This window comes from Myotis nattereri, assembly GCF_964212035.1.
Source record: "Myotis nattereri genome assembly, chromosome: 16".
In the NCBI taxonomy this organism is placed as follows: Eukaryota; Metazoa; Chordata; class Mammalia; order Chiroptera; family Vespertilionidae; genus Myotis; species Myotis nattereri.
Genome location: NC_138091.1, coordinates 55,005,136 through 55,024,451, shown reverse-complemented (window position 1 = coordinate 55,024,451; position 19,316 = coordinate 55,005,136). Strand labels below are relative to the sequence as shown.

Genomic DNA, 19,316 nt, shown 5'->3' with positions numbered 1-19,316 from the left:
TGATGTCGTGTGCCTGGGTCTCGGGGCAGTCACGTCATCCATGTCACACGTGGGCGTCCCTCCCCACTGGCTGCAGCCTCCTGTCACCACGTGACGCCCTGAGCCTGCTTCCCAGTCTCAGCATCTCCTCTGTGTATGTCCTTCCCCCAAAGAGAGCTGCACCCCTAATGCACGTGGGTACGGGGCTGGGGGTCCGGAAGCGCTTTGGGGAGGTCTGAACGGGGAGGTCTGAACGCCACGCTGGGTCAGAGGTCGCTGGGTCAGAGGGGCGGGAAAGGTCCCGGTGTTCCTTTTCTTCCATTTTCACCTTTTTTTTTTTTTTTCTATTTCCCCTGGAAAATGCTGCCTGGATCTTACCCTGTTTTTCCTTATTAAACGGAGGGGCGGGCACTGCCCTGTCTCTGGGACGCACAGTGAGTGCACATGCTGGGGTCCCGGTGGAGGGGACAAGGTGGCGAGGACACGTGCGGTGACCGGTGGCCGTGGTGGGAGGCCCCGGCAGGTCCGGTGACTGACCAGGGGGTGTCCCCGAGGAGCCCGAGCCCCCAGACTTGCCCCCTTGTGCACCAGTAGCTCGGGTGAGGCTCCTCCCACCAGCTCACGTTCCAGCCTGCGGGCGCCACCGTCAGTCCGTGGCCTTTCCGCTTGTCGTGGAGAAAGTGTGGGCTCCCGGAATGGCGTGGGGCAGGCTGCAGCGTGGCCCAGCCTGTGGCCAGGAGGGCTGTTAGGGGGTGGCCTGCGGGACAGGGTGCTGGCTTTGGGCTGATGCTCAGCCTCCTGTGTTACAAGACCACCCGCGGCTCCTGTCTGCCCCGGGGTATCCCCTCGGGCCCAGGGTGCTGTGGGATCCCCACCTGCGGCTCCTCTCTGCCCCAGGGGATCCCCACCTGCGGCTCCTGTCTGCCCGGGGGATGGCCTCGGGCTCAGGGTGCTGTTGGGTCACCGGGTTTAAAGCCGAGGCCACAGGGACCCAAACATTGAGTCGTGAGGTCTCCTGACGCGGCCGGGAAGCCGCAGGCTGGTGACTGGACGAGCCTGGCTGGGAGTGGGTTATTTTTGTTTCCAATTTCAAAGGTCGTATTTGTGGTCCCTGCATTGTAGGTGAGAGCGCCCCTTCTGAGCTAAAAGTAGGTGTGGGGAGCGGGCAGCGAGACAGGGTGCAGGCTGACTCATCTCTGCCCGGCAGTCCCACCCACACGGTCCCTGGCAGAAGGACAAGGCACCTGCCCTCCCAGCCGTCCCACAGAAGGCGGCGTCGGGTTTGGATGTGACCCCGAATCCCGTGTGCTGCTCTGCGGGTCCTCAGGTGCACAGCCATACTGCGTGCGATAACATCGGGGCCTCCGAAATGCACATAAAAGGGAAAATAAGATGTTCAAAGCTGGGGGCCTGGGGGTCCTCTCCGACCTCTGAGAGTCCTTCCAGCGAGCGGGAGAGGCCGCCAGGCGCGGGCAGCACCCTGCCACCCGTGGCAGCGTGGGCAGGCCGTGGTCTGCTGCCCCTTCCCTCCAAGCTGTCCGCCCTGCCTCTCTGGGCCCCTTCCTAGCCTGTGGGTGGGGAGGGGAAGAGAGGGGAGAGCCGTCCCTTAGCGCCTGTCCAGGCCCCTCCCTGCCGCGGCTCCCCCTGCCCCGGCTGCAGGCTTGGGGTTTGCAGGGCCGAGCTGGGCTGGGCTGGGCTGGGCGGAGAGAGTGGGAGCAGCAGCCCCCACAAAGCCGCTCTGTTCTCGGCAAACCCTCCCAGGGCCGGTGCATTTTTTTCACATGATTCAGCAGCACGTGAGCGGGAAGGGCCGAGCCCCAGGCTGCGGGCATGTGACCAAGGCCTGTGGCGTGAGGTCCCGCTGGGCCCACAGGGCGGAGGGCAGAGGGCGCCGGGCTGGGGTCGGGGTCGTGCCAGGGTCCTGGGGGGATGGGGCGGGCACGGGGTGTGGACCGTTCCCTCCAGCTCCAAGGTTGGGGTTGGGGGAGCACATGGGCAGGAAACAGAGATGGGAGAGCTGGTCTCCATGGAGACAGGCATCCAGGGGACAGCCGCTCACGTGCGTGCTGGAATCCTGACAGCACTGGGCAGGCCTGGCAGGCCCCTAAGTACCAGGCTCGTGGGCAGCGTGTCCCGGGGCTGGGGCTGCACCCAGTCACCCTCCCTGCCCCACCCCACCCTCCACCCCAAGCACCTCTGCTCTGAGCAGTTCCCGTTCCAGGCATTCCTGACCCTGACCTGGGTCCCACCGGCCAAGTCTTGCCCTCGCCCTGGACAGGCACGGCCCTGCCCCAGAGCTGGGGACAGAGGTCGGATCCTGGGGACGGGAGGTTGTGGGCCCTGAGGGGGGAGTGTGGCCTCTCACGGCCGCAGCAGGGACCCGAGAAACCCTCGGCTCCCCCCAGCTCAGGGCTGTTTTTAATTACTAAGTGACAGCCCCTTTTCCTTCATTTCCCTAAAAGGAGTGGACTTGGAGGCCTGCTCCACCACTGACCGAGGGGGGCCCAGCGTGGAGGCCAGGGGAGGCTGCGAGTGCTCGGGGAAGTCCCCCGCTCCCCCCGCCCACTGAGGGCACCTGGGGTGGCGGGGGCTGGGTGGGAAGTGGGGCTGCAGGGGCCGGTGGGGCCGGACCCTGCCTCGGACTCTGGGCACCGAGCCAGCACTGATGTCATGCATCCCTTGTGACATCTCCGGGCTGCTCAGCCGCACCCCGTCCTCGTGCAGTCCAGGGGTGTGGCCTCGGCCGGGTGCCCGAGTGGGTCTGCACTGTGCCTGCACGGTCCCCTTTCCAGGTCCCCGGCCCTCCGGCCTGAGGGCAGCCCACCTGCTCGCGAAGCAGACGCAGGCCCACTGGGAAGGTGCCCAACTGTCTCTGCTGGGCCCCCAAAGCCCCCAGTGCCCCCGGAGGTGACGAGTTACAGGCCAGCAGTTAGGGGTCCTCTGTCATCGACGGGCAGGGACCGTTCTCCCAGGGGGCAGCACGGGAGCCGGCTGCAGGCATCTGGGAGGACGGCGCGCTGTGGTTGGCGGGTGGAGATGTCTAAATTCGGCGCCCTTCTCTGGGGAGCGTAGGCAGAAGCATGGAACCCTCGGCCGCCCCCCCAGGACCCCAGTAGAGCGGGGCCCACCCGGGGATCCCGGACCCTCCACCCAGCCTGGAGGGCATGGGGGCTGGGTTCCGAGCGTCTGGGAGAAAATCGTTTCTAAATGCCTCTGAAGTGATTGGCATGTAATTCTACCCGGAAGCACAGAAATGGACCAAGTGCCGGACGGGGACGGCGTTACACCGTCTGCCCCCGGGAAATGAGCCATCCTCCGCGGGCGCCGGCGTGACCACACGCAGCGGCTCCCGCGCTCACACCGAGGCCCCAGCGCACTGGCCAGCGGTCACTCCGGTCGCCGCAGCAGGACGGCCCGTCCTCCCACCCTCCCTCTGGATTGCGGCCAGTAGGGTCTCTGGCAAATGTGCTGGCCAGTCCCCCAGGCCCCCTCCCACAGCGAGTGGCACTGGGAGCGAGGGCCCCTCATGGGGGGACCGCTGGGCATTTCCCAGAGGCGGAGAGCAAACCCAAGGGCACCCCGTCCCTCTGGAGGCCTGGGGTGGGCGGGGCCGGGACGTGCCCTCTGCGGGCCCTGAGCCACCCCTGCCCGGCTGAGTCAGGGCCGGGTTCTGAGCTCGCAGGGGACGGGTGTTTTTCCGAATCCTGGGATTCCTGCCCCGCGTCTGGGCAGACCTGTGACTTTCCCTTGGCCAGGGCTCTGCCTCCGGGCCGGGGGGCTGGCATTCGGGGCGCTGAGGGCCTGGGCCCAGGCCACGGCCGCTGCGAGTCACGTGTGAACGCCCGGAGGCCTCCCTGTCCTCGGGGTTGGGAGTCGGGCCGGCAGAGCAGCCCCGTCCGAGAGGCCCTACAGGACAGACGCACACGGGAGGCACACGGATCCTCCGAGCGGCTGGGCCCGTGGCAAGATAACAGCTCAGTCGACACGCGTGACCTCAGAGAGCTTCTCAGAGGCAGGTCTCGGTCCGGGCCCCCAGAGAGAGTGCACCCGGCCTGTTCCGGACACAGCAGGGCTCAGAGGTGTTGGGGGGGCGGGAGGGGACATGAGTCAGGGCCTGGGGACCCCGAGGTTTCCCGCAAGCCCCTCGCTGCCCCCTGCCCCTCGGGGTGGCGGCGGGACAGCCTGGCCTGCGTGGGTCTTTCCCTGGGTGGTTGCGGTCGCTCGCGGCCCAAACGGAGCCCGTGCTCCCTGGATCGCCTTCCGTGAGCCTCGCTTTCCGCCCACCCTGTTCTTTTCCACCCGAAGGCTGGCGGCCGCGGGGGTTGTTTTGCAGGCTCCTGGCAGGAGGAAGTGACATCATGCGGTGTCCGCGGCCCCGGGTGGGGGCGGGGCTCTGTGGTTGCGTGTGCTTTGAGTTAAGTGGACGGCTGTGCATTCCAGTAGCCGACATCTGGAGGTGAATTCATCAGCCAGTGTGTCACCCTGGATCCCAAACCCAGATGTTGGGTGGACGGCAGACGGGAAAGAAGAAAGAAAAGGCAAAATCTGAGCGGCCTGGGGAGAGGCCGTCTTTTTGGGGAGCAAAGCAGCACACGAATCTTGACAAAGACTCTCCCTCCTCCTGCTCCCTCTGGTTCCTGTAGCTGGGGGGCTAGTGAGGCAGAGCAGCCCACTGCGGGGCCAGTGCCAGGCCCAGCTCATAGTAGGTGTTCAATAAACAGGAGTCCAGGCCTGGGGCTTAATTTTTTTAAAATATATTTTTATTGATTTCAGAGAGGAAGGAAGAGGGAGAAAGAAACATCAATGATGAGAGGGAATCATTGATCCGCTGCCTCCTGCATGCCCCACACGGGATGGAACCCGCAACCCGGCCTGTGCCCTGACCGGGAATTGAACCGTGACCTCCTGGTTCATAGGTTGACGCTCAACCCCTGAGCCATACTGGCTGGACTCCTCATTGATGTTTCTCTCTCCCTCCCCCTCTCCCTGCTTCTCTGAAATCCATAAAAATAAGTAAAGGGAGTGGCAGAGGCGGCTAGTTCTAGGGAAACGGTCCCGGAAGCACCAGCCAACACCTCCAGACCCGGAGGGCGGGCACCCCTGTCCTGAAGGTGCCAGGGTTCGACCTCTGGGTTCAGCACTTGGGGTGGGCAGAGCACACGCAAAGCTTTGGGAATGGATCCGTCCCAGCCCCACTGAGGCAGCGCAAGTAGCCGCTGGCACCGGATTGCCAAGCATTTCCTGTTGTAGATGCGGGCAGTGGGCAGCAGGCAGCCGAGGTGGATGCGTGAGTTGGGATGTGACTAAAGAGACACCTGGTGCTGGGGTGGGAGGAGCCGCTGGGCCGAGGGCCTGCTACCCAGGAACAAGCCCTCGGTCCTGGCGGCCCTGGCGGCGTTTCCTAGCTGTGGCCGTGCGGGCTGGGTCCTGGCCTGGGCTGTGTCCGTCAAGGCTCAGCTCCCACAGAAGAAATGAGAATGGGGTTTGGGCCTGGGCGGGGCTCCGGCACCAGGCTGAGATGCAGAGAGCACTCGGTGGTCCTGGCCCCCCTGCTCTGGGAAAAGCTGGCCTGGCCAGCAGGTCCTGAGGTCTGAGTCCGTCTGGGGCGGGGGTGGGGGCGGGGGCGGGGGCGGGGGTGGGGGTGGGGGCGGGGGTGGGGGCGGGACGCTCTGTGGAGCCCCAGCGCTCCGCTCCATGTTCCTTCTTTCCCTCCCATCTGCCTGAACGTGACACTGACCCCGAGTGACCTGCACGGCCGCATGTCGCAGGGCAAAGCTTTGAAAGCCATTAGGACGGTGGGTGGCACCAGCTGATACTCCTGGAAACGGAAAGACGGAGAGCTCTGCCCAGTGGCTGCGGGAGCCCTGATCCCCGAGTTGTCGGGTTACGGGGTGCGGCAGGGTCCTGGCTTTGCTGCCTCTCTGCTGCCCCTTCCCATGTGCGTGTGCGGGGGCTCCGCTCACCTCTGCGTCCTGTGCTTTGCAGTGATCAGGGCCAAGGTGGTGAGCGAGAAGGAGGTGGGCTCCGGCAATGACGTCTACGGCAACCCCATCAAGAGGATCCAGTACGAGATCAAGCAGATCAAGGTGAGGGGGGGGAAGGGGGTGGGGGGGGAGGGGCAGCGGAGGGGGGGTGGCCAGAGTGAGGTCAGAGACCAGAGACCACGCAGAAGTGCATCCACCCCAGCTCCCCCCCTTGCCCGTCTGGAGGTGCGCTGGGCCCCTTGACCCGGAAACGCCCGGGAAGCTGATGGGATGCGCTGTGGCCCCGCCCCCGGGTTAGCGGAGTTTGCAGCTGCGGCCACTCCGCTGACCCGGGCCCCCCCTCGTCTTCCCAGATGTTCAAGGGACCTGACAGGGACATCGAGTTCATCTACACGGCCCCGTCCTCCGCCATCTGCGGGGTCTCGCTGGACGTCGGAGGCAAGAAGGAGTATCTCATCGCAGGTGCGTGCGCCGCAGGCTGGGCCGGGGGACAGGAGCCCGAGGCCGAGAGGGAACCTCGTTTTAATCTGTTGATATGACGGTGCACCGGCATCTCCGTGGCGCATTGTGGTAAAAGCCACAGAACATAACTAACCGTAGTCGCCATTCCTAAGCGCAGGTCCCCGGGGGAGGAGGAGGAGGCCTGTGGTCTGTCCGGGGGTCCCCACCTCCCGCCAGCCCATGCCCAGCCCCCGCCCCTGGTTTCTTTGCTGCTACATCGAGACTTTGGCTCCTGCGCTCGGGGACGATGGGAGGTTCCCCCCTCTTATGGGCCCTGAGTGTCTCGCTGCTTTAAGAGCATCCGCTCTCGGTTGGCAGTTTCATTGCGATATAATTCACACACTGTTCAGCTCACCCACAGACAGAGTGTGACTCAGTGGCTTTGGTGTTGACAGGGCTGTGCAGCCATCGCCCGAGTCCGCAAGTGTTGTACCCCAGCTCTTACCTCCCCAACCCCCCTTCTCCACCCCCCCCCCCCCCCCCCCCCCGCTCTCGGCAACCCCTGAGCCGCGTCTGACTTGAGATTTTCCTGCTCCAGACTTCCGTGTTATGGGACCATGTCCCCCGTGGGCCCTCGCGTCTGCCTCCTATCCCTCAGCATCACGCGTGTTGTAGCGGGTGTCAGCCCTCCACGCCTTCCTGTGGCCCAGGAATGCTCCACTGAATGGATACACCCCACCCGCCTCCCCATTCATCATTCCGTGGACACGGGGGCTGTTCCCACCTCGGGGTTATTGTGAAAGTGCTGCTAGAACAGCCGCGCACGCGTTTTTGCGTGGACGTGTGTTTTCATTGCTCTGGGGTGGATACCAGGAGTGGAATCGCGAGACATATGGTGACTCCGTTTCATCGTTCGAGGAACCGCCAGACGCCTCTCCAAGGCAGCCCCACCGGCTTCCCTTCCCGCGCCTGTGATTTTTGTAGGGAAAGTGCCATCCAAGGGAGAGCGGGGGTGGGGACGGAATCAGGATGCAGAGATCGGAGCCCCGACTGCTGCCCCAGAGGCAGGGAGGCCGCGGTGCGGGCGTCCCCAGCGGCCTCAGGGGGCCCGCTCGGCCCGTGCCCGGAACAGCGGGAGGCAGGCTCATCATTGCTTATGTCTCCTTTTCCTAGCTCCCTGGATGGGCTCCGTTTTGCAAATTACGACAGCGATTATTTTTATGATCAGAAAAATGCGATCTGGAGAGAAGAGAAAGGAGACAGAATCCCCCATGGTGCAGGGGACTTGCCGTAGCAAACCAGCGGCTTCTGGTTTGCGGTGTCCTCTCTTTGTGCTGCACCTGAGGACCCACAGGAGGAAGTGGGGGGCACGGACCTCGGTGCAGGCTCCATCTCCGGCCTGCTCGGGGCGCGGGCAGGAGGCAACGTCGACGTGACTCTCTCACATGGATGTTCCTCTGTCACTCCCCCTGCCTTCCACTGTCTCTAAAAACGAATGGAGCCCTGGCCAGTGTGGCTCAGTTGGTTGAACACTGTCCCATGCACGAGACGTCGCCAGTTCAATTCCTGGTCAGGGCACATGCCCGGGTTGCAGGCTCCATCCCCAGGAGGCAGCTGATCTATGTTTCTCGCTCTCCTTCTCCCTTCCTCTCTCTCTAAAACATCAATAAAGACATTTTAAAAATAGCCCTAACCGGTTTGGCTCAGTGGATAGAGCGTCAGCCTGCGGACTCAAGGGTCCCAGGTTCGATTCCGGTCAAGGGCATGTACCTTGGTTAGGGGCACATCCCCAGTGGGGGGTGTGCAGGAGGCGGCTGATTGATGTTTCTCTCTCATCGATGTTTCTAACTCTCTAGCTCTCTCCCTTCCTCTCTGTAAAAAATCAATAAAATATATTTAAAAAAAACATTTAAAAATAAAAATTAATGGGAAAATATCCCTGGTGAGGATTAACAGAAATAAAAATAGAATGAGAGCCCGCGAGGGACACACCGCCCTCTAGGGGCGGTCTGCCCAAACTGCAGGGCCGCCAGGCACTTGTGAAGGAGGCAGGGCTGGGTCCTTCCCCTCGGCTCCCAGGGGTGTGGGGACCTTGGTCTGGCTGCTGCCGGCCTCATACCTCCCTGTTCTAGGAACCTGTGTGCCCTTTGGCAACCCCGACCTCCTCCCCGGGCTCAGCGGCAGCCCCGGGTGAAACCACGGATTCTAAATCTTTCTCTCCTGGAGTCCGGACGGGCCAACCAGACATCCTGGGGCGCAGCGAGCCACTCCGCAGGCGCTGGCTGCCGCCCTGGGAGTGACCACATGGCCCGGGGCAGCCCGCCCCCTTTGGGTCGGTGACTCACCTTCACGTGTGGAGTTGGACACGCATGTTTGGGGGTTCTCAGGGACTCGGCCCCGTAATATTCTCCCCGAGTCCTCTCGAGCCCCACAAGGAAAAATAAACATGCAACCCTCAGCAACAAATTTTAATTAATTCCTGTTTTTCTGTATCCCAGAAAGACTGCTTTCCTCCGAGGCAGACATACGTAGACTGTTGTAGCAGATGCTCGAGCCAGGCATGCCCACGCGAGTCTTTTTTATTTTTTTAAAATATATTTTTATTGACTTCAGAGAGGAAGGGAGAGGGAGAGAGAGAAACATCAATGATGAGAGAGAATCATGGATCAGCTGCCTCCTGCACGCCCCACACTGGGGATCGAGCCCGCAACCTGGGCCTGTGTCCTGACCAGGAATCCAACTGTGACCTCCTGGGTCATAGGCCGACACGCAACCACTGAGCCACACCAGCCGGGCCCAATCAGATCTGAGTTATCTATTATGAAAGGGGTCTCCTTTTAACGTTCTGAGATGCTGCCCCATGTACCCACGATCTCCGAAGCGCCCGCTGGCCCAGCCACTAGGGCTGTTGAAAAGATGCCATTTGCGTTTCGTACCCTCGCCAGCCTTTGCCTGCTGCCGCTAAGGCTTGAGTTAGTGGTGGAAAGGTCGAAGGGGAAAGCCGCCACAACAGCAGATAAGCGGCAGATTGCTGGGACCCCCACGGCTTCCCCAGGGGACTTCTATTGAGCAGTTGCTTGCAGGGCGCTGCGGCTAAGAGGCGTGAGACCCAGCCTTTCGGCGTATGCTTACGACGTGGTGAGGGAGCAAGATGCAAAAGAAAGGCAAGGAACAGGGACAGGGGACATCGACGCCAAGCGAGGATGCAGTAGCCATGCCCGGGCACGGGGCGGGGGCGGGGGGGCGAGCCGGAGGGAGAGCTCAGCCTGCCAGTGACGGAGGAGCGAGCCGCTGGGCGGGAGGCCCTGCGTGCGCCAGTGCGTGCGGTGTGAAGGCCACAGCATCCAGGGATGGGGCTGAAGCAGTGAGCTCACAGAGAGGGGATGCAGGTCGGAAAAAACACCTGTCTTTTTTTGAAGTGTCGAAGGCTGCCTGAACCCTTCTCTTGTTAGTTATTAGGATTCAGAATAAGTGCTGGAGTAATCACCCTGCTGCTGCTTTTTTTTTTTTAATTCTCACCCGAGGATATTTTTTCCATTGATTTTTGGACGGAGTGAAAGAGGGAAAGACAGAAATATCGATGTGAGAGAAACACATCCATTGGTTGCCTCCTGCACCAGCCCTGACCAGGGCCCGGGCCAGGGAGGAGCCTGCAACTGAGGTACGTGCCCTTGACCGGAATCAAACCCAGAACCCTTAAGTCTGAAGCCCAATGCTCTGTCCACTGAGCCAAACCGGCTAGGGCACAAGTCTGCCCTTAACACGTGGTGCCGTTAGAACTACACTCCACCGTGCCCGGGCCGCCCGGATGCAGGCATGGGCCGAGGAAGCAGGCGGCATGCCCTGCGCTGAGCTCGGTGGTCCCTTCTCTCCCCAGGAAAGGCCGATGGGAGCGGCAAGATGCACATCACCCTCTGTGACTTCATTGTGCCCTGGGACACCCTGAGCACCACCCAGAAGAAGAGCCTGAACCACAGGTACCAGATGGGCTGTGAGTGCAAGGTAAGCCGCTGCCTCCTCCAGGCTTCAACTCATCTCTGCCACCACCTCCAGGTGGATGCCAGGGTTTCACCCCTGGCTTTCCCCGGCCTCTCTATGCACAGGGCCCTGACTTAGCACAGGACTCTGGGAGGTGTGGCCTCCCCACGGGTGAGGCTGTCGGTGGTGACCGAGCCCTGAGGCGTGCCTCTGCCGAGTAAGGGGCACCTGGCCATGTGACCGTAGCTCCTGGGAGGAGGAGTTTTGTGGGGAGAATATGGTTCCGTGAGTATTTTCTACAAAGAGAAGTGTCCATACTTGCTCTGTGACAGGCCCCAGGGGTTGCAGTTTTGCCAGAGTTGCAGCCATTTCCACGCGTGGGCCCTTGTGGTCCTTCGCACCAGACACCCCAGCCCCCTTCTTACAAAGTGGCCAGAGGTTGTGCTGTACAGCGAGAGCGTCACTAAGCCTCTTTTTAAATTTTTAAAAAAATATGTTTTATTGGTTTCAGAGAGGAAGGGAGAGGGAGAGAGAAACATTGATGATGAGAGAGAATCATGGATCAGCTGCCTCCTGCACGCCCCCTACTGGGGACTGAGCAAGCAGCCTGGGCATGTGCCCCTGACCGCAATCAAACCCGGGACCCTTCAGTCTGCAGGCCGATGCTCTATCCACTGAGCACACCAGCCAGGGCGCGTCACTGACGCTCTCGCAGTCGCAGATGGTGAGCCACCGTCAGGGCTCCCGCCCCGCAGCCCATCGCAGGAAGCGCCCTGGGCACCAGGCGCCCCTGAGTCACCCCAGTGAGTGAGCCGCAGTCCGGAGGGGCCGGGCCCAGCACGAGCCCGTCCCGCGGAGGCTGCTGGGAGGGGCCCTGGGGCAGGCGCTGCGTGTAGCCCTCCTGCCCTCCTCGACCGGGTAGCTGGCCTCCTGCCCAGCCCTTAGCTCCTTCGGAGTGAGGGTTCCGACCCGCAGTCCACGTGTGCTGGGCGCACTCTGAGCCCAACACAAAGTCAAAGCCACGTGCCTCCTTTTCCTCCCCCACCCGCTGGACTCGGCTTCCTCAGCCCCGTGCTGGGCGCTGATGCCCTCGGAGCCCCTGTGCTGGAGAGCGGAGTGCCGCCCCTTTCACTCCTCCCGCCCGTCTTCCGAAGCTCAGACCCTTCGTGGTTGGTGTTGTTTTAATATATTTTATTGATCTCAGAGAGGAAGGGAGCGGGAGAGGAAGAAGGAAATATCAATGGTGAGAGAGATTCATTGATCGGCTGCCTCCTGCACGCCCCGGGCTGGGCATTGAGGCCACAACCCGGGCCTGTGCCCCGACTGGGAATCAAACCGTGACCCCCTGGTTCATAGGTCAGCGCTCAACCACTGGGCCGCGCCGGCCGGCCTTTTGTTGTCGCTATTGCTCACCTACTCCCAGGAGTAGGAGGGCGGGGCTCAGGTAGGGTCGCTTTGCGGGGCTCAGAGAAGGTAGACCAGCCGGCCCGGCGTGGAGGGAGGCGGCCTGCAGTGGCTGGGGCTGCAGGGGGGGTGCACCGGCTTCCTCTCCCCCTGGGCGGCCGCCTGCCGCTGTGTGGATCGCCCGGCACTCAGGAAAGGCTGCCGACAGCCGCCTCCACTCCAGCCCCAGCCCCAGCCCCCTGCTGCCCTCGCGCGGTCACTCATTCAACAGACTGCCCTCGGCCGCCTTCGCCAGGCGCCTTGCTGGGTCCTGGAGCCGCCCCGCGGCCCGGGTCCCGACTGAGTCCTCCTCCCTGCCCCCCCCCGCCCCCCAGATCACGCGCTGCCCCATGATCCCCTGCTACATCTCCTCCGTGGACGAGTGCCTGTGGATGGACTGGGTCACCGAAAAGAGCATCAACGGGCACCAGGCCAAGTTCTTCGCCTGCATCAAGAGGAACGACGGCTCCTGCGCCTGGTACCGCGGGGCGGCGCCCCCCAAGCAGGAGTTTCTCGACATCCAGGACCCCTAGAGGCCGCGGCCCCTCGGCCAATGAGAAGCCTCCAAGAGCGTAGACTGGTCCAGCTCCGTCATCCCTTCCTGGAAATAGCATGAATAAAACCGTCATCCAAGTGGGTCTAAATAGTGTCATTCTCCCCCGTGTAGCCCCTTATGTACAGCTGTGGTCCTGGAGGGAGAGGCGGGTCCCCCCCCTGCGCCCCCAGCCTGGGCTCTGTGCGGCCAGCCTCCATCCTGGCTGCGGGCAGGGGTGGGACCCGGCTTCCCTCCCAGGCCCAGCCTGGCGCTGTCACAGACGCTGAGCGGGCAGCACCTGGGGGTCCCCCTCCCCCCGGCCTGGTCAGGGCAGAGCCTGGATATGTGCGTTTTGCAGAAACTTGAGGGTCGTAGCAAGACTGTGTAGCAGGTCTACCAGGTCCCTCCCTCCTGACAGGGGCATGTCCCTCGTTTCTCGCAGCTTCCACACCTCTGGCCCTGGGGTGTCATCCCCACCCCTTGCAAGTCCCCCGCCCCAGGCTCCCCGAGCTGACCTGGGCTTCCACACCAGCAACTCCTGTGTGGGGAGCGGCTTGGTCTGGAAGGAGCCCTGATTACTCTTCTGCACCCACAGAATTCTAGGGGGCCTCCCCCGGCTGGGGCAAGGTGAGAGTGACAAGTGGGTCATGGCATCACCCCTGCACTCCTCCTCTAGCCCTTAGGGGGCGTGAGACGCTCTGCCCTGAGGACAGAGGTCGGGGGACACTTGGCTGCCCTTGGCTTGTTCTTGAGCTTCTGAAGTCCCTCCATCCTCCTCCTCCTCCTCCTCCTCCTCCTCCTCCTGGCATCCGTGTCTAGAGGGAGTTGCATGGATTGGCTTTGCGGGGCGTTGCTTGGGGCCAGTGGCCAGAGCTAGCTGTGCTGTCTGTGTTACTTCCTGGGGTTGGAAAGCTGGGTCCTGCTGGGCTCCCCATCTGCGGAGGTTTAGTATGCGCCCCCCCCCCCCGAGACTGACAGTGCCGCTGCTGTGCCTGGATTTCTGCGGGGGAAGCCAGCTAAGTGTCTGATGAAGTCCCTAGGGAGGCGCAGGCGGCTTCGGGGAAACTCCTGTCTTTCTGGGCCCCCGGGGCCGGTTGCGGCTTTTCGAGGCTCTCATTTGTCTTAAGATGAGTTCTCAGCTCGCAGGCGAACCCAGGTGCAGCGCACCCCCCTCTGCTGATGGTCCTTACATTCCCAAGATGCCTCCATTCAGGAACCTCATTCAGAGGGAGCCGGGGGACCTGTGTGCTCCCTAAGAATGGCTTTCCGACGCCGGCACAATGGGGTGGCCACGGGCAGGCCCTGCTCAGCAGAATGAAGAGAATCCTTCTGCCCCTGCTTGTTTTGTAAAGACAGCCAGTTCTGAGTTTATCCTGCTCGTGAGGCATGCACCCACAGAAGCACGGGCACGCGCGCGCACACCATGAGGCAGGTCCCTGGCCCGCGGGCGGTCACCGTCTTCCCAGCCCGCTCTGCTCTGCGGTGCCCCTGTGCCCGTCAGACCCCGTCTCCCCCTGGCACGCGGCCCCGTGGCTGCCCGGGGCCTGGTCGGCATAGACTTGGATGACTTCCCTTTTGGGCACAGACTAGGGGTCCCCCTGGGCCGTGCAGGGGTGATGTCTGTGAGATGTCGGGGTGGACCGGTCCCGTGGTCGCAGTGTAGACCAGAACGCCCGCCCGTTTGCTTCCCGCCTGGTGTTCCCGTGTGTAACCTTGACTCCCGTTCCTGCTGACTCCGTGATCGGTTTGTCTCTGACATCGGCTGTGACCATTCCTGTGCTGTGTTTCTGTGACCCTCGGTAGGTGGTAGGCGGGCACTTGGTTTTTCTCCCCAAGTTTCTGCATCTCGGAAGCATTTGGCCCAGAGTGTGAGCGGGGTGTGGCCCTCGCCGGGGCGGTGGCTCCCTCGGCCGCAGCCTGACCTTTCTGAGTATCGTTGCTGTTTCCGCCTCCCATCTTCCCTCTGGTTCAAATTATTACAAAGGAAAGGATCGAAAGGGTGGCCTTCATATTTAATCCATGCCCGTTGGCCTGTGAGCCGTGCCCAGCAGGAAAACACCAAAAAAAAACCCGAAAGGAAGGCCGGGGGGCAGCCGACTGCCAAGGCGGCTCAGGCCCCTGCACGTAGAGCTTCGCAGCGTGTACGGGGTCAGAGGCTCCGCTCGGCGTTGTTCATGTATGTTATACTCCTCCCTCCGTGTCCTCACGCAGCGACTCACGCTATTTAAATAAAGTTTACATGGTAGTTCTCCTCCAACCTTTGCTTGATGATAATATCGGACTTGCTGCCATAATTTAAAGCTTTGTGGATTTTGTTGGATTTCTTTGTGTGTTTTTTAAAAAAAAACTTTTGGGGGGCAATGTGTGTTTGCTGGGATAGGACCTTCCTGTGCTGGGAACACACGAGCCGTGGCCAGTGGACAGGCAGCCTGCGCATGTCTCCGATGCTTTGTATCATTCCTGAGTGAGCGCTCGGCCAGCGGACAATAAACAGTATTATCACCGAGAACGTGCTCCCTGCGTGTGTGTCTCATGTTCAGAGCCGGGCTGACACCCAGAGCCGGTCCGACACCCCAGAGCCAGGCCGACACCCGAGAGCCGGGCCCACACCCAGAGCTGGGCCGACACCCCAGAGCCGGGCAGACACCCCGAGCCGGGCAGGAACCCCAGAACCGGGCAGGAACCCCAGAGCCGGGCCGACACCCCAGAGCTGGGCAGACAACCCCATGCCGGGCAGGAACCCCAGAGCCGGGCAGACACCCCCAAGCTGGGCCGACACCCCGAGCCGGGCAGGAACCCCAGAGCCGGGCAGACACCCCAGAGCCGGGTAGACACCCCCAAGCCGGGCAGACACCCCAGAGCCGGGCAGACACCCCGGACAGGATTTCCTTAAATTGGCAAATGATAGGAGTGGAGGAAGGGGCCCTTTCATTCACTGAGCACAGGTCTTTCTGTTCACACTCCCACACACACACACACACACTCACACACACACATTCACACACACACTCACACTCTCATACTCTCTCACACACACACATTCACACACACTCTCACACACACACATTCACACACACACACACTCACACTCTCATACTCTCTCACACACACACACACACTCGCCGAGCTCTGTCACGGAGCATTAAATGCCATCCATTTCGTGTCCCCGGCTGCAGAAACAGTTCAGATTGTGTTTTCTGTCGGTGACATCGGTGGGGAAATGGTGCGTGGCAGCATCTGGGAAAATAAGGCCAAAACTCTGTGTCCTACGTGCCCTGACCTGGCGTCGGCGCCCAGCCTGGCCCGGGGCTCGGCAAACAGCGCGCCGACCGCTGCTGGCCGCCCCCTCCACCCCTGGGTTCAGGTCACACGTGGCTTCTTAGAAACGCTTCTCGTGGTGGGAGCTGCCACAGAACAGACAGGAGAGCGGGGCTTCCCGACGGTGCACCGTGCTCCGGTTCCGACCACCAGCCAAGTTTCCTTGATCTTTGCAAACAATTTGAAAGCCGCCTGCAGGCCCACAGATGGGGGGCCAGATTGTCAGGGAGCCGACCAGACACCATTATTTCCCCTCAGCTTTGCTCATTCTGCGACAGAACAGTGGCTGGGCCAACGGGGGACAGCCTGGCTCTCGGGTCAGAGCACGCAGCAGACCCGGGGGTCGGGGTGGGGTGGTGATGGTAGGGGATGCAGCGGGGTGGGGGGCTGAGAGCGGAGGAAGGGAGGCAAGGGCCGCCAGGACCGTCCAAGTACTTTAAAAGTTGGGTGGCCCTGTCTTTTCCCGCCTAATTCCTAATGGATATGTTTACCTGACCTAACTTTAAAAAAAAAAATCCAGCCGAAACAGTGGCCCCCAGACACGTGCTTTGCTGGGGTCAGTTTTATTGCAGGCCATTTGCTGTCACCGTGGGTTTTGCGTTAAGAGTTGAAGTCCATGGGCAGGCCCACCTCCAGCCTGGGGTCCGGGCTCGGAGCTGCCCCCCCCCCCCCCGCGCCCCTGCACCTGGTCCACGCAGCACCTGGTCCCCGCAGCGCCTCGCCCATCCTGCAGTGCGAGGGAGAGGCGGTGCTTTGATCTGGTCACTCACTCAGCTGTGCTCGCAGATTTCCCCTCCAAGAGCCCAACCGATGGCGGGGGAGCCATTCAGAACCAGGAGCTGACGCTGCCCGTGCTTGTGCTGTGGCAGCGGGAGAAGTTCCCAGGAGACCAGGCGACGGGTCCGACGCCAGCCTCACGGAGTGGGCGAGTATGAGGAGCATTTGAGGACGGGAGCGAAGGTGGGGTGCAGAGGCAGGGCTGCTTGTCACCCCGAGAAGAAGGAAGCCGGACCTTTTACTTTTAGGCCATTCGTGTCTTGCTTTGCCCCTTCAGGCGGGGGCTGGGGTGGGGGGGCGGAGCAGGGGCAACATTCCAACCAGGGGAGCTGGTTAGAGACGCCCCGGGGTTGTGATGGGGCGCCCTCTGCCCAGCACGTGGCACCCGCCAGGCTCCCAGAGGAAGCAGGTGTGCAGCTCAACAAACAGGCTTGTGAGCAGCGAATGGGGGAGCCCTTCTGCGGTCCAGGTTCCCAGACCCCACCAGCTTGTGAGCAGGCCCGGGCCTGCTGGGGTGACCCTTTTGCAGGTACAAGCGCTGTCCGTTTCCTTTCATGGCCTGTCCCCCAGCTCAGGACACTCCCTGCCCGAACTCCCGTGGACAGCTGCTTAGGAAACCACCCAGTACCCAGCAGCTCAGCCAGCTAACACTGGCCACGCCGGGACTTATGCTCAGGGTTCCACATATGTTATCTCGTTGAACATTTGCCAACTCATCTTCCTCATGTTTTTATTGATTGCAGAGAGGAAGGGAGGGATAGATAGAAACATCAATGACGAGAAAGAATCACTGATCGGCTGCCTCCTGCACGCCCCACACTGAGAATGGAGCCCACAACCCAGGCATATGCCCTGACGGGAAATCGAACCCTGACCTCCTGGTTCATAGGTCGATGCTCAACCCCTGAGCCATGCCAGCCAGGTGACCAGTCTTCTTTAGGGCTAGCATTTTGGCTCAATAAAACCTTTCTTAGGAGTTTCACCTTGGAAGTTCAAAGTTTTGTTTAACAGAAGCAATTCCCTGAGAAGCCAGCGAGGGCCCACAGGAAGCTGTCAGCACCTGTGGGTGGCGGGCCGCGGTGGGAGGCCGCGGGGGGAGCCCAGGGCGTGCACACGTGGGAGGCGGGGGCTCTGGACGAGCAGGAGGGATGGCTCTGCCTCTCCTTCCCTGCACCCTCTGGTCTTGCAAGAGTTGCCAAGTGGCCAGGCTCCCCCCCACCCCCAGAACAGTTCCCAGGGCAGCCTGGGAAGAGTGGGAAAGGGCGAGGATTTGGTGTGAGTGCCAACACAGCAGCCCAAGTGGGTGACAGGGCAGAAACGGAGAGGCAGCCTAGGGGAGGGAGGGAGCGGGCGGTTTCTGGGTGTGGTGAGTGTGGGGGGCCCCTGGGGCCTCCAGGGGAGTTGTCCAGGAGGCACTGTCTGGACCCACGATTCCAAAGAAGGGGAGGGAGGGCTGCCTCTGCACAGCGGGGTCCGCCAGCCCGCAGCCCTGCAGTGGCGGGAGCAGTGGGTGTGCTCACCCGGTCAGTGCTCCTGTTACTTACAAGAAACACAAATTCATTTCCAAATCGGTGGCTGCGCGTTAGGTCTACAAGCTCCTACAGCATCTAGTCTTTATTCCGGCTCTTCTGGGGGGCATGGAATGTGCCTCCCCGTGGTTGTCGCCTGCATTGTTCAGCTGACCTCTGAGGTCGAGCACCCTCGGAAGGGGTTTTATGTGAGTCCCGTGAACGTACCTCCAGAAGGTTCCACTCCGAAGGCCTCAGGAGGGAAGGTGAAGGGGGAGCAGAGCTGGAGTGTGGGTGGCCCCAGGCTCCTCCCAGCATTGAGGGCTCAGATTCCATTCCCAAGCAGTGAGCAGGACGCAGGCTATTTCTTTGTCATCTCACAAGGATTTCTGGGTTACCCAAAGGTGTGAACTTGGAGAGCCTAATAAATACCTGGGTTTCGACCCGCAGGGCCTCCCCGCTTGCTTGCTGGGAGCCCGCATATGCAAGCTTTTCCGTCTGTAAGACAGGAACCATATCTTTTTGTGGGTTGCCCTGAGGATTAAAGCAGACAATGTTGGCCAAGTGGCCAGCTCGGTATTTGGCACGTGTGAGCTCAGCAATGGAAGTAAATGTCATTGGTTTTGTTATTGGAAGGATTAAAGAGAAGCTGGCGAACATCTTTATTTCAGACTAGAGGCCCAGTGCACGAAATTCATGCACAGGTAGGGCCCCTAGCGGCTGCTGGCCGCACGTCTTAGCGAGCTGTCGGTCTCGAGCTATAGGTCTCGAGCTCCGGACACTCGAACTCCCGCCCCAGGGGACAATTTGCATGTTAGCCTTTTATTATATAGGATAAGGAAACTGAGGCTCAGAGTTAGTTAAGAGAAGTGTCCCCAAACCCCTGCTATTTAGAGACAGCGCTGGAATAAAGTCTCCTCGTTCCCCTGCCAGTTGCCCCCGCCCGCAGCTGGCCCCCTTGTAATCACTCACATGTACTGTATCAGGCCTGGCGTAGTGAGGAGTGTTTTTGAATCATTCTTAGGGCCCAGAGCAGACTCGCGTGGGGACAGATCTCAATCTGCAGCTTGGTAGAGGATTCTCCGGTAAGGAATAGGCTCCTAAGGTTTTGCTTTTCATTTGCTTTAAAAAACAAACAACTCAGCAACACCCACGTGTTAACTACGGGGTGAACTTTGTTCCAGTTACACCCCACGTCCCTGCCCTGGAACTGGCAGGGGGGCCTGAGACAAGACACAGTAGATAGGGCTGCATGCGCCGGTTTTGCCTTTTGGGAAAACCCTTTATTTGCACCCTTTGCCGAATGTGAGAACACCACCAGAGGTCAGGCTAGGACGGCTTCTCCGCCAGCCG

General features: G+C 61.5%; 1 protein-coding gene across 1 annotated transcript in view; it reads left to right on the top strand.

Annotated features, from left to right (window-relative positions):
• Positions 1-14,869, top strand: part of TIMP2 (TIMP metallopeptidase inhibitor 2) — a 32,907-nt gene extending 18,038 nt beyond the window's left edge. Inside the window, exons 2-5 of the mRNA XM_081110376.1 lie at positions 5,965-6,065; positions 6,317-6,425; positions 10,282-10,406; positions 12,161-14,869. Of these exons, the coding sequence (XP_080966502.1) occupies positions 5,965-6,065; positions 6,317-6,425; positions 10,282-10,406; positions 12,161-12,358 (533 nt within the window). The 3' untranslated portion in view covers positions 12,359-14,869. The remainder of the gene's footprint in view (positions 1-5,964; positions 6,066-6,316; positions 6,426-10,281; positions 10,407-12,160) is intronic.
• The last annotated feature ends 4,447 nt before the right edge of the window (positions 14,870-19,316 follow it).